Raw genomic sequence first — 15,838 nt, forward strand, 5'->3', positions numbered from 1 at the left:
AAGATACCAATATAAGCAATTAATTTATTATTGTAGGATCTCCATATATGAAATTTTGTTGGTTTTAGTTATCATTGTAGTTCCAAAGCACACTTTTAGAAACCTTAGTCCGCTTCCACATAGACTTGCCACAAGTCTTTTTTTTTTTAAATTATTTTTCTCATTCTGGACAGCGCCACCAACGAAAAAGTTAATTTAAAGACGAAAATAAAAAAAAAAAAAAGAAATCGAGTATGGGACGCCAATTAAATTAGGTATGTCGCGCACTAAGTGCAATAAAGAGTGAGTAACCTAAAGTTAGGGCCTGGAACCCAGGCTAGCTCCCACACTATGGCGTGGGTTTTGTTTCATGCAATTTTGTGTAGTTTATGGTACTTCTGCCTTTAGCTGTACAAAAAATATAAAATGAAACAAAACAAAGAGGTAAAAATACAAAACATTTATTCCATACCATATAGACATGAAGACACAAAATTACATTAATATGGAAAGACCCCAAATAGTCAACTTGATCTAATTTATAAAGGTTTAAGATGTTTTTAAATGCTTTTAAGGAATGTGAATGGGTGCGAAAGTTAATAGTTGAATTCAACATTAAAAATGAAGTACTATTAGGTATTCAAAAGAAATATTTCAATACAGTAAATAAACCAATTTAACTCACCCTTCAAAAAAGTGGATTTTCATTGTGAAGTAGTGCTTACATAATCAGATTTTCATTTGCCAGACTTATATTTGATGGTAAATAATAATTTGGTAGTAAAAAATATAAAAATTATCCCTCACCCTTAAATAGTCCTAAGTAGATTTTCATTGTGAAGTGGTGCTTCATTAATAAAATTTTTGTTTGTCAGACTTGCCAATGTTTGATAGTGTATGGTAAGCTTGCTTCAGATAATATCTGATTAAAGAATGTGGTATCTTTAACAAGTTTGGTGGAAGTCTAGTAATGCATGATAAAACATTGTTGGTCTGACAGATGCAAGTCTGATGCTGAATGTCCAGCTTCAGTTTTGTAAAGATCTGTCCACACTACCATGTTGTATGTGACAAATACCTGTGACATGCCCATATATGGGTGTGGTATGACATCATCATCCATATATATGGGTAAATCACAGATACTTGTCACATAAAAACCTGACAGTTTGGACAGACCTTCAGAATAAATATTTTATTTTTGACATACAGTTATAAAATGCAGATGCATATAATCCTTTATCATAGTTCTGTTTTGGAACTTTGAATGTCAACGTTTTCTATTCCAGCTGTCAAAATACCATCATCATTATTATCTGATAAAACTTCCTCCATCTGTTTTGTCTTTTCCTCCTCATTTGTATCATTATTATTCACTTTATCTTTGTCTTCCTTCACTTCCTCATTTTGATCCTCATTTCCTATATTTTCAGCTGGCTCTTCTTCATTATCTTCATCATAAACTTTGGAAAAATAAATGTAAATATGAACATATGAAGTATTTTGTACATACAGTACAATTAAATTTTAAATATCTGAATGAGAAATTATTTTAGCTCTGTGTTGTTTTATTTGTGAGCTATAAATTGCAGTATTATGAATAATAATAATCACCATTTAATATTTAACAAGTTCTCGTTATCTCGAAAGCTCCGATGAAGGCAGAATAATAGAGGCAGTAGAGTATATTGGCCCTAACGGCCGCCCATACAAAAAAGATCTATTAACCAATCAGCTGAGTGTTTATAGAGCTCCTATGGCCGCCCATACAAAAAAGATCTATTAACCAATCAGGCGAGTGTTTCTAGAGTTCCTCATCGGAGCTGAAAACTGAGTGATGGTTAATAGAGCATTGTGAATTGGTTTTTTTCTATCCTGTAGGTAGATATCAAGGAAATACAATAAAATAATGAGGAAATGTTTCTGAATACAAAATTGTGTTAAAATCCATTAAATTGTGAAATATTTGATAAAAATATTAAAAAAAAACTGAGTTGTAAAAAAAAGTGTAAGGAGAGGAAACTTGTTCATTATTTATAGATATATTAAATCATACCTCACACTTTCACTTTAATTCAAATACACAAAATGTAAAGTATGCATAAAGACAATGCATTATCTCATTTCATAAATTACAACATTTAATATCTTACAACACAGTAATAATAATATATATGTACACAAAAAACAATTCAAATAAAAACTGTTCTCAAAAATTGTCTATCTAATGTCCAGATATATTCTTTATCTACAGTCAGTAACAGTAAAAAACATTAACATTGACATAAGTGAATAAATAAATGCGAGGTCTCAATAGTAAATGGCTCACGTAGTTGGGAAACTGAGAATTGAAGTGTAGAATAGATGACAATATAAGCTTTAACTTTGTTAAGAATGATTTTCCTATGATAAGTAGATCCAGAAATGTTTACGGTTTAGTTTTATGGAAATCAGCCTCAACAATAAACCAACAATAAACAAACACTACAGAATAGAATTACGAAAATCAACTACAAAAGTCACGTGGTAATCTGTGCATCTACGGCGGATACGCATATACAAACCTCACAAATAACAAGTAACAATAAGATATTTAGTATCAATAAGGTGAGAAGGGAAATAATTATTTAAAAATTGCATTAATTTAATTGTTTAATCCTTATCTTTGGAGTTGCATATTTATGGCAGGAATTTCATACATTTTGAAACAATTTTAGTCTTAAGAAGGACTATATATTGACCTAAAATAACAAGTGAATGATTGTCAATAAATAAATACAGGTGCAACTACAATTTATAATAAACAAACACTTGTATTAACACTGCAGCTAGTGTGAGAAGTAAGAGACACTTTGGTGTTTGTATAGATTGGAAACACATTTCTAAAAATTTTATTTTTTACTAAATTAGGATTCATTAACTTTAAAGTTACATGATTCTATTCTGTAGAATCATGTCACTAAATCACAGAATATATTCATGGTGTACAATGTGGATTAAGTAACGAATGAACAGAAAAGAAAGGTAAAATCTTAACTGTAACGGTGGGAGATTTAACTTTTAGCAATATGAATACAAAATTAATACACGGCTTGGTTTACCCATATAAACAAAGACAAACATTAACTCTCAAAAATCAATTGAATACCAAATAAAACCAAAACATGCAGGGAAGCTTACTATTTATAGGAAACATGCTAATTTTTTTTTAAACTATTGTTTTCTCACATGGTCTAATAATGCCTCACAGTGGGGATCAGGAACTCTAAATAAAAGGGGTCCAGGGATGGAATTATATAATGAAGACAACATTATATTTTGGGCTTAGGTACAATATTTTATGGCTATTAGCATCTAGCTGCCTGGAAATGGCACTCTCAGACTGGAATTTGAACATCACTTTCTTTGTCCACATTTTGTTTTAAATTTGAAAAAAATTAAGGGGAACCTGGGCCAGCAGGACCCCTTTTAACACCCTCTACTTCATTATCAAATCAACATAATATTAGATAATCATGATATTGTTATTATCTCAAAATACCAATTCAATGTAATTACCTACACTTCAGCAATCTTAGGCTATAAATCACAAGGAAAACCTCAATAAAAATTTAAAATGCAAGAGAAAATTTAATTAAAAAGAATACAGATATCAAGCTATAACCATTTGACTTTTTGAATTCAATGTCCAAATAAATTAGTTTTTATCAAGGATAGAGTATTGCAAGAAAACTTTTTTTTGAAGGCGTAATTTGCATAAAGTAATAACAATGTACATGCATGATATAAAGAATGGAATTGATCCATCAACAGACAGAAAAAAAAACAATGCATTTTAAAGAAAATAAACACTAACATCAGGTGTAACCAATATACTTTCACATTCTACAGTATGACCAAACAGGCACAGTGTAATTTTTTTTATGGTAAATCAAAATGTAGAATTTTAGGAGTGGATTAACACCATATGAAATTATTGATCCCTAAAACATATAAGCTAAAGAGAATATGAATAATATCTCTGTAGCCAATTATTTGCTGAATACATTATGATCCTAATATATCTATGGGAAATAGTTTTCAATTCATATCACAATCAGATTTAAAGTCCTTTTTAGGTATCTATATTGCTTCATATTGTTTTGTTCGAAATATTACTCAATCTTTTAGTGAATAAAATAAATAAATTATTGCCCTGTTTAACGGTCTAATTTTAAAGGTTTATCAAATATCTTTGTTAGGTACCAGAACCCCATGCCTACGCCAAACACCATGGCTGCTAGCGGGCTATTACGGCTAGCAACTATAGACCCAACAAGTATAATGAAATAGAGAATATAGGTAAGAATCTCCCCTGTTGTTGACAACTGTGTTTTCTTCTGTGTTAACTCCTTCACTGGAAGAGAAAAAGAAAAACAAGGACCTAAGTGTATGAAATGAGCCAAGGTAGCAGATGAGGAAGTTAAGCCAGTAAGTCAAGGCACTTTAAACACAAGTTAAAACAGATTTAGATTTTTAATGCCAACAGAGTCTTCAATGAACAGGCTAGGTATATACCTTTTATATAAGGTTTTCATGCATTATTTTTAAACATTTTTAGACACTGAATTCAATGAATGGGCTAGTTGATTTACTTTTTATAAAAGTTTTTCATGCATTACATTTTTAATCATCCCTGAAGTAAACAAAATATTTCAAAACAATTGGTTGTCCACAAGGAATACCACAGAAAAAAATAAATTTCCCAAAACTTTCTATCTGTCACCAAATACAGAAGCAAAACCTACGGTCAATGTTCTTTCACTTATACTTCTGCTATTATTTGGAACCAGCTTCTAAATAACATAGCTTTTTCTATCTATTTACGAATTAAAGTCACAGCTTACGACCTAATTGTTTTTCGGTGGATATTCATGTGTGTTGCATCTTTGATCTTGTTTGGAATTGGTGCCATATAAATTTGAGATATTATTATTATTATATTATAATTAACTTCTCTAAGGAAAGAAATCTTGTGATGTTAATGGTGTGGATTCCATGTTATCAGTTGAAATTGAAAGTTGGAAGACATCATAGAAGAGCATGCCCCCATCACCGAAAAAAAAAACATTGCTGGAAAAAGTGCACAACCGCACAACGCGGAAAATTACATGCTTTACACACTTTTACGGAGGAATTTTATAATTTTTTTTCTTTTATTTAGGAAAACATTTTTAGAAATATACTGTGTTCAAATTATTAATGCTGGAGCATTTTATAAATAATTTTAATGACTTTCTAAATTGACTATATGATGATAATGTAAATACAAGCATTTAAAAAAAAAAGAAAACTATTTTACAAATAATCATTCTAGTGATTTGGTTACTGAACTATACTTCAGTCACCACAAACAGTAGTTTGAAAAAGGCTTTATAGCATACATTTTTCAGGTGTTTGTTTCTTTGATCAGACTTTTGAAATGAGTTGCTTAGTTGCTAGTGCTTATTTGCTTAAGGCTACTAAACTAGGTTATCATTCTCAAATGACCAACTTCAATGATCTACCAGATGCACTGGATCATAGAAAATAGAAAATGGGCACCTGAGTTTTTGCATATGTATATGTATAAGATAAAAGTGATTTATAAAATATATAATAATATGCAGTGTTTCTATGATTAACTTCAGAATTCCAGTGATAAAGCAGCCACTTTTAGGGATCATCCAAAATATTTTCAACATATTTACAAAGGCAAAATTAAACATACTCATTTCCCCCGAAAGAGTACACAATAAATTGATTATATAGGCCGTCATAATTTTACATTTTCCATAAAAGAATACATGTCTCCCTCTAATTAAAGACCAATCCAATTAAAGACCACTTGTCTGTGGTCAAAAATCACAAATGTCTTTTATCTTTATTACAGTATACTAATTAATAATAATAATAATAATAATACTAATAATAATACTAATAATAATAATAATAATAATAATAATAATAATAATAATATGTCGTTCTTATATAGCGCTTTATGCACAAAGCCTCTAAGCGCTTCACATAACTTTTTAATAATTAGAGACTAAAGCTTCTAAAAGACACACAGAAACTCTGGCCCCAAAATGTTCTTTAATTGGAGGTAGACCTATATGTATATGACTACACTGTAAATTCCTTCTCCCACTTTATATGTTTTGTACTCTTGCAAAAAAATGACGAAAAGTATGGATGATCCCTTACTAGTCACCACAGACATCTTTTTTCATGGTGTCCTCCTTGAAGGCAATAAAATTTGTGCATCTTCAAAAAAAAACAAATTGGGTGGGCAAAAACTGAAAAACTGTCAGAGTACTTACTTTTAGTCTCATCAACACATTCACTACCCATCAACTCAAAACCCTCTTCGCAGTCGCATTGGTAGGTCCCCGGTCGGTTTTTGCAGATTTTATGTTCACCGGTGCAACCGTGGTTATCGCTTTCACACTCATTAATATCTATTAGGGGAACAGTTAACAATTCATTATGGTGTTATAAAGATATTAAATAAAGGTTTAAATATATTAAATGCTATAATATTATATGCTAGCCTGTCCAACCTTTGGACAACTCTGTTGATCTAGGATCGGCCTTTCCTGTCAGGAAAGGACCCACCAGAACCTATAGGCAATCAGCTTCGACATACATTTGAGGAGTCAAATAAGATTATATGCTATATTAGTTCTCAACCATTGCCATTACAAAACTTCAATCAGACTTCTGTCAGCCAAATTTAATGTTTGATCTGTCATCTGACAGTATACACTTTTTGAGATATAACTGATCAAACAATTATGTGTCTTTCCATATCTTAAGACGATGATCTTTTACTAACTTCATTTAAACTTGACTTCATCAATTTCTGACTTAATCAGAAGTTTGACTTAATCACAATATGACTTAATCAAAGTCTGAATAAATCAAAGTCTGATTTAATCAAAGTCTGACTAATCAAAGTCCGAGTTAATCATAATCTGACTTAATCGAAGTCTGACTTAATCATAATCTGACTTAATCAAAGTCCGATTTCAACAAAGTCAGATTTCATTTAGTCTGACAAAACCAATTCAGACTTACTCAAAATCTGAATTAATACGCAAAGTCTAACTCCATCCAAGTCGGACTTAATACTCAAAGTCTGACTTCATCAAAGTCTGAATTCATCAAGTCTGATCAAACATGTTTGATGTGCATGATAAACAGAAATATGAGTATAGGTATGCCCTACTTTAGATGGATTACTTACCTTTACATTTTCCCTCTTCCATGTTGTAGCCGTTGCGGCATTTTATACACTGTTCGTCCCCTTTGCCCAGACACTGGTCACATGACGCGTGGCAAGCTTCACAGTTGTACGATCCTTCATTATTTTCACAATATTGTGATTCGTTGCACGGACGCTCTTCGGCAGCACACTCATCAACATCTACAACATAATGACATAAATTTTTGCTTTTCTACAAAAATTAAGGTGAGTTCATTCTAGAGCAATTTAAAGGCATGGACGTATTGTAAGTAAGCAACTGAGCTGCATGGCTCAGTCAGGTAATCTAGTGGTAGCCACTGTATGGGTGCTGAACCATGGCGTTCTCTTGGTCTGCTGTTCAAATCCTATCACTCTCTTTGCGTTTTAGCTAGAGGGCTGAAATCAAGTACCAATAGCACACCATCTTTCGGATAAGACATTTAAGCCGTTAGACCTACATGCAATATGGCTCATCTGCTTGTTGAAAAAAAAAAAAAAAACTCTTCAAAAATGAGTAGGGGGTTTTCTACAGCTGTATTGCCAATCACAACCAGAATGCAAATAAGTCTTCTTCAGATTTTGTGAGTTGTTCTTGGTGTTTACCAATAGACTGTTAAACTAACTACAAGATCTGTTGCCTAATAGCTACAAACGCTGTTGTCATAGAAAAGGCAATATTGGCCCGAGCTAAAAGGACAGTTGCCCAAGCAACAAATAGTCCCCAAAGCCTTACCTTGACAACCATGCTCATCATTCCATAACCATCCCTCTTTGCACTCCTCACAATCTTTAGTCTCCGGTCCAGTACACTTCAAAGAGCATGACAAATGGCATTCTTGAATGAGTAAAAGGAATACATAAAAAAGAAATTAATATATTATATATTACCGCATTACAGTACTTACATGTAGTACAATATATTGATGGCACTTATTTACTTAGTATATTAAACCAGATATCAACATATGAGTATCACATCATTGGAACACTACATAGGAAAGTTCTAGATAGACCAGGGTGGAAAAGCATGATGAGAAAGCTGTCATCTCCAGGATGTATCCTAGGAGGACAACATTAATTTATAATAAATAAATAAAATATGAGTAAACAAACAGTAAAATATTGTACCTCTACACACTGTGTGAGTTTCATTCTTTGATTCTTCAAAATGGCTGTCTTTACACTCATCACATAGTGAACCTGAGTAACCATCATTACAGGAACATTTACCATCACCTGATCTTGTGCCGCTTCCCTTTAAAAACCAATCAAATATTCATTTATATTCCTAATATATAATCAATATTAAAAAATATTAAGAAGACTACATTCTGATGCGAATCATTATTGTAGTGTATCATCATCAATTGAAGAAATTTGAAAAACGAAATGCACCAGTAATTTGTTTGGTGAGTTAGAATGATTTTCCAAAAACCAGATTCACACAATTTTTGATGAATTAAAAACAATTTTTCTTTGAGACTGTGGTTCAAAGGTTGAGAACCAGGTTATTAAAGCATACCCTCCATTATTCTTAAGACAACTCTACTAATTAGCTCACCTTACATTCTCCATTATCTCTACATGGCCTTTCAACACCTCCAGGGCACTCTAAAAAAACATCCAATAGAAATCACTGTAAGACCAAGTCTTTACAACTATTTAAAAAAATTTTCAATAGGCTTAATATAAAATTCTTAAAAAAACTAAAACAAGGGTCGCAAGTTGGAAGAAGTCGTATCTGGGAGATCTGTTTAAAACTACGTTTCTTAGCACACCACATTTATTTCGCTGCTTTTCATGATACCCATTGACACTGACTTCCGTGAGACAAATCATATTAACGAGGAAACACACTAGTAAAAACATGATTTAATTAATTTGTGGAAGATAGAAGATTCTTGCTTGGTTGCACGAGATGTGAGAGGCCGTCCAGATTTTCCGGGAGACTTTTGCAAATTCTGAGAGACTTGGAACACCTTCTAAAAGTCATTATATAGATTAATCAATTAATCTTGATCAATATGCTTACCTTTGCATTCAGGACCAAATGTACCATTAACACAGCAATCTGAAAAACAAATTTAATAAAACATAATGAAATATTGATCAGGAAAAAACAGCTCTAAAAACCTCAAAAAATATATCATCCTCAGTCTGCAAAGAAACTGGTGGTAGCCACTAGGTGTGCACTGAACCGTGGAGATCCGTTGTTAACCTTTGACACATGGTATAATCTGTCTCTAAAAAAAAGAAGAAAAATATTACATTATGTAAAAGAGATACAGTAAACCTCGAATTGAAGTCCCGGGCTTCTTTTTTTTTGCAAATTTTTGATGTGCTTTTTTTGAGATGGGCTTCTTTTCGAGGCTACTTTGCAAAGTAAAGAGGGGTGGGGGGCTTCTTTTCAAAATGAATGCTGTAAATTTTGTGAATTTGTAATATAAAACAATAAAGCCACTGTAAAATCAATCTGTATCATGGAGTGTATATAATTGGCATTAAATTACCTAAACTACTTTCTAAACCAAACTTGTATTTAATTTATTTTGTTTCTGAAATTCATATACAGTGTATGTACTGTATTATCTTGAAAAGAAGCCTATGATATCTTGAAAAAAAGCCCATTAGCCTCTTTTCGAGATGGGCTTCTATTTGAGGCTAACTTTGCAAACTAAAGAGGGGGCTTCAATTCGAGATGGGCTTCATCTTGAGATTATGCCCACTGGGCTTCAAATCGAAGTTCTACGGTAGTATATATCACATGTGGGAGTGGTTGTCGATGTGGTTGCATTTCAGTCTCAACTTCAGAGGTTTGAACCTCCGCTGTGAATTTCACTTATTGTCCTCGGGCAAGGCATATGTAATACCTATGCTTGTCTCTACACACGCTGGAGTATAAATAGGTACTTGGTGGATGATGAATAATTATTCTGTGTCTACATTAAATTGCAAGCAAGACTGGAATACTCCCTTGGGAGTGGAGGGGGTTGCACTTTGTGGATGCTTGCCAAATTATGAATTCCATGACCAGAAGTTATAAAAAAACATCGCCAGCACCGTGCATCCGTTGGTTAAAGGTGCACAATAAATTCCTATATTATTATAATAATTATTATAATTTCATTTAAAAATGGAGACATGAAAAAAGTGTAGTAGGATTTGGTCACAGCACAGAATAATTAATATATAATAAAAATTATACATATATACCTCATGTTTGGATGATTCACATATATTATCTGTAATTTCTATAAATCTTGTTTCACTGAAATGCAAATAAAAAATTATATATAAATTATTAATTAGGTTACAAAATATTGTAGGTTTATGAGCTATGGTATGGTAATGCATATTATTTTTTATTCTAAATTATTATATCCAAATAAATTTATTAATAATGTAATTTAATTTTGTTGTAGACACCAGAGTGTTCAATTCTTTATAAGATTTGTGATCTTATACACAATAATGAAATCACCCAATTGAATTCTTATGTGCTGCTTACCTTGTCTGATATGTACCAAGTTTTTTTTCTTCCCAATCTACATCACCGCCACCAAAATTGTACCTTGACGTTCGAGTAATGCCCTGTCAGAAAGTGAAAACAATTAGTAAAACAGTATTAATTTGGTATAAAAAATGCACATAGTACGGTATGTATATAACTGACAAGGTTCATTTTATATAACACTATACTCAGCTTACAGATTATATGGTACAAGTAAAGTCATGTCACAGATAACACTCTCAGCTCTCAAACACTTGTGAGGTGTCAAGACAAAATGATACTTTTGTATGCCAGGTCAATTTGAGATGTTCAAGAAAATATATATATTTATGAAGAGATATTTTGACAAAAATTGAGTTTCAATGTTTACAAATTATTTAATATGTATATTTCACGATAATAATAGTCATCTTTCTAAATATATCAATGACTCGATTTTTCATATTTTGTACAATCCTTATCTTTTCTCTACTGTTCTAGTTGCCTTTCTCTTTAATTCTTTTCATTCAGTTTTAATACTAAGATTGATTAGGCAGATTCCAGCACTATGAGGTCCATATATCAAGTGGCAGGAATCATCCTTTATTTTATGGATACTGGTGCTATACAAATCAACATATTATTAGGGGCCTATTATTACTTATGCCAGCTGGTAATCTGCCTCACACTGCAGGAGAACAGATCATGATGCGAGCTTTACTTCGTTATTAACGTTCGACAATACCATCAGGTTTATAGGATTGGTCAGGAATTCCTTTGAATATATGAAAAAAAGACAAGTTTCTTTTCCTGTACAAAGCATCATTCGGCCCCATCTAGAGTATGTTAGTTGTATTTGGTATCCGCTCTTGAAAGGTGATACAAACAAAACAGAAAGGGTGCAACAGAGTCCCCAAAATTGTAAGTGCACTGAGAGAGAAGCCATACAAAGAGAGATTATGGGAACTACATCTACCTACTCTGAAATATAGAAGAGATCGATCTGACATCATTCAAGTATTCAAGATAATCAAGGGATTTGATGATTTGGAAATTCTTTTGAATTGGAAGTCTCCAACAGAACACAGGGTCATCAGTTTAAACCAAGCAGGGAGTTGACTCCCTGAACCAAGGAAGGCCAGAGCTCAACTGGATATTAGAAAACACTTAACCATTTAAAAGGCTATGGCCTTACCAAGAGCCCGAAGATTCAAGTAAGATCACACACTTATAGTTTAACCGTTTCTTCATTCCTTCCATGGTTCTTACACTTGTTACCTTTTTCTAACAAATCCAATGTATTCCCTTCCTTCATTGAGATTTACATTTACCTATCATTCTTTCTATTAGTATAGTATTCTCAGTCATAACATTTGTATCTATGTACACACCTCTTGAAAACCTTCCACAAAGTTTCTACATGTCCGGCACTTTTTTGTGATGCCCTTTTTCTTATTTTTGCCTGCTGAATAGCTTGATTGACATAAAAAAGCAAATATTAGAATTGTTGCTAAGCTAGTCCATGAGAGTTCCATACTGAAAAAAAAAAAAACATAAAAATAATTATATTATTTGTAAATTGCAAGAAATATGGTAAGTTTATGATACTGAAAATGTAATCAATTATAATTAACTGGAATTACAGTGTTTTTCTTTCCACTTACAAATATGATTACTTCCTAATTTTCCAATTTTACAACTACTTACATTTCCTCAATTACAATTAAACATATTTTGAATTTGAATCGAAATCCATTCAACGGCGATAAGTTGCGGGGACTTAGCTGGGGATGTACGTTAAAATGATGCCCCGCATTGCCGGGAGGTGGCTGGGACTTTCACATGCATGTAATCGTTTTAGAAATTACATCCCCGTATAAGTCCCCGCTAGGCCCAAGACTACAATTGACAAGTGCATAAATAACAATCAAAATTAAACCAGTTTTTATACAATATTTACAATATACTTGCCAAATAATGATCGCAGTCCCTCCCTTATCGATTACAAAAAAAAGCAAAATTCTATTGGTTTGATTAAAAAAGTTGGTTTTATGCAGAAGTTACGAGCATTCACATAAATCAATTTGGGCAGTTTGTTATAAAAAAAACCCAAAAAAACCATTTGGTTGAAAGTCAACTTTTTTGAAGCAATTAGGCCTATAATATAACTCTTCCTGTGTACAATGGATGGACGGTGTGCTTGTTTAAATGCCTTACTGGAAGCTAGAGTTAGGCGTAAGGCCTGGATTACCACTACTAAACTCTAGAGTAGTCTAGGCCTCGAAGTTGGCTCGCCGGGAAAGCGGCTCGCCCAACCCAAGCTGGGCGACGCTCTACCACCACACACAACAAGTAAGCCTAGGCCTAGCCTAGCCTAGACTAGCTAGCCCGGCCCGGTCTTTTTGGTTCAAAAGTTTTTTAAAATTTTATATACAAAAATAACCACTTTAAAACTATAATAAAAGTATGTTGAAGAGAACTGAAATTCAAAAACGTAAGTGAAGGAAACACTACAAATATAATACTTACTTTTGATGGTTTAACAACTATCAAAACCTTTCAGCTTTCGTGTCAGCGGTACTGGGGGCTGACATATTTGATAACGTGGACCAATCGTATTGGACCAAATTGTGAACTCCGTTGACCTTTAAAACAAATAATGAATTATTTATAAAGGAGACCGAACACCTGTGAAATTTGGGTATACTGTAAATAATTCGCAAAAATTCAATTAAAAATATAGCTTTCATTAAGTTATCAATTTATAAACATCTCTCAGTTTTTTTTTAAAATAATTACAGACGTTTTAACAATTTACGGTACATATATTATGCAACATCCAGTATCACTTGTACTTCTGTTTCTGTTTTGTATTTATTGTGAAGGCAAAATAAGTTAAGTGATATGATGAAAAATAAAACGTGTTCGAGTGTTTCTTCACTTTCTTTGCAAAAGGTACATTTATTGTTTTCGGATGTACCGATTTTAAATAAAAATGATTGAACACCTAGAATCCTGTGAATGATTCTGTATGAAACCATCTTAGCTTAACATCATTAGTGCAACTGAAAGTGACATTTGACACTTCCCAAATATTGTTGTTATTTGAAATTCCTATATCCCTCTGCTATTTTTCTTTATATCTTTCCTTATAAACCAAATTAGAACAAAAAATCTTATACATTCTCTTAGACCCTTTATGGTCCTTTAAAATCAACTTAATATTAAACGGGAAGTGATTCCTACTAATCGACATTCAAACTTAGTACGATTTAGTGTTTTTTTATGGAGCGAATCAATCCGTAATATTCAATGAAATTTGTATTGATGTTATATTTATTAACACATTCGTGCATAGTCAAAAATGCTCAATAATCATTAATAATATCATTGACCATACGGATACCTTTTTCTAGCCCATTCCTTGTAATAAACGGGGCGACCCGCTACACAAAATTAGGCCATGGGCTGGATGGGGGGGGGGGGTTCACACCGTGCACCCCCCCCCCCCACAGTTAAACTTCCTCGGTATCATTTTGTTCCTACGGGCATATAGAACAAAAAAATTGATGTTAACAAGAAAAATATAGGGATACATTGTATGTACTCGCGTCATTTGTAATGGTCGTTAGTGTTTTATGGTCAATATTTTTATGGGAGGGAGGGGTAACATTTATGCCCATAACCTGTGATTTAAAAATCCCATCAATATTATTTCTTAAATAGTTTCTTAATCATATGCTGTTTAAAGAAAATAATCCGAAGATTATTAACGTCGCTAGAGGTCAAAGGGTCATCGACCTTTTTCTAAAATGCAAATTTTTTCATAAAATATCAATAAACTTCAGTGTCATATGTCTAATTTTGGATGTATTTGATACAAATTGTGTTTTTCTTGTAGCTATTGACATATGGAATACAAAAATTGAGGTTAACAAGAAAAAAATGCATTATGTACTATTGTCAATGTTTATGCTCTTAACTCTTGATTTAGTCAATGGATGTGTATGATATTGATAGCGACATTTAGCCTATAGATTGGTCAGTCATCCAAATTGAAAATATTTTGAAAAGGTCACTCACAAGCGTTCACAAATCTACAGTTGTGAGTAGATACCAATTAGTATTAGTATTTTCTATTATAAACAACGCGACACCTAAGCCATAAATGCGAAGAACCTATGTCAGTTAGTCGAGACTACATGTTACGGACTTATACTTATATCTTATGAAGCCCTTAACATTGCTTGGGGAAACCCGTCAATGAACAAACCAACAACTCATTACAATACTCTCTCATTCCAATTCGTATATACATGACTTACCATAGTATTCCTGACCTCTATAATATACATCACTTACCCTTATACTTGCTTGTTTCGTCTTATATCTTACCGGTAGTATTTAGACCGTTAGAATCATAAGCGTTATTACCTGATAATGACGTGGGACACGTCGAAACATTATTAAACATTATTCAGGAGAATAATATCTGCAGACACTTCAAACAGGGAAATGTTTTAGCCTTTCACACATTGGTCAGTTTACCGCCATCCAGCCTCTCTACTCAAACATATAAGTATTTCCCTGTTTGGAGTGTCTGCAGATATTATTCTCCTGAAGACGATTGAAGCATCTCAATCGAAATGGTCGAGAGTATTAAACGAATAAAACAATTGCTTTGTATAAGTTCTAGGTGGTGCTTTGTTTTTCTAACGAGTTCACGAGTTAATCAATGGTTAGGGACACATAGGCCTATATAAAAAGTCATAAATTTATATTAAAAATATGTTTTTGTTGTACCAGTAAACATATTTGCAAGGTATCCTGAGCTTTTCAAGTGAAAAAAGATGGAAAAACGGCCGTTTGAAACAAAAATATATGTTGATTGGAGAAAAAAAAAATCAGAATTTTCCCCAAAAGTGATGAGGGGGGTGTGGGGGGGGGGGGGGGGGGGTGGAGTGATAAACTAATTTTTTTTTTTTTATTGGGCCAAATAGTAGCCAAGCAGTTTTACGGGGTGATTGTTGATGACAAAAGTACTATATACGTGTATGTAGTAACAAAACTCATCAGTATTAAATACGGATAAATAGATATAT

At 32.7% G+C, this 15,838-nt stretch overlaps 1 protein-coding gene across 1 annotated transcript; it reads right to left on the reverse strand.

Annotated features, from left to right (window-relative positions):
- Positions 1-424: 424 nt before the first annotated feature.
- On the reverse strand, positions 425-13,381 carry LOC117107828 (protein disulfide isomerase Creld2-like). The gene is made up of 12 exons (XM_033249617.1): positions 13,266-13,381; positions 12,128-12,272; positions 10,755-10,837; positions 10,452-10,514; positions 9,416-9,489; positions 9,279-9,317; positions 8,808-8,857; positions 8,375-8,501; positions 7,980-8,081; positions 7,247-7,426; positions 6,321-6,458; positions 425-1,442 (listed from the first exon to the last, which is right to left on the reverse strand). Exons 2-12 carry the CDS (start codon positions 12,269-12,271, stop codon positions 1,222-1,224), a joined length of 1,221 nt encoding a protein of 406 aa, XP_033105508.1. The 5' UTR covers position 12,272; positions 13,266-13,381; the 3' UTR covers positions 425-1,221.
- Positions 13,382-15,838: the final 2,457 nt, after the last annotated feature.

This window comes from Anneissia japonica, unplaced genomic scaffold (assembly GCF_011630105.1).
Source record: "Anneissia japonica isolate Jap-2015-1 unplaced genomic scaffold, ASM1163010v1 scaffold288207_len127366_cov164, whole genome shotgun sequence".
Lineage (NCBI taxonomy): Eukaryota > Metazoa > Echinodermata > Crinoidea > Comatulida > Comatulidae > Anneissia > Anneissia japonica.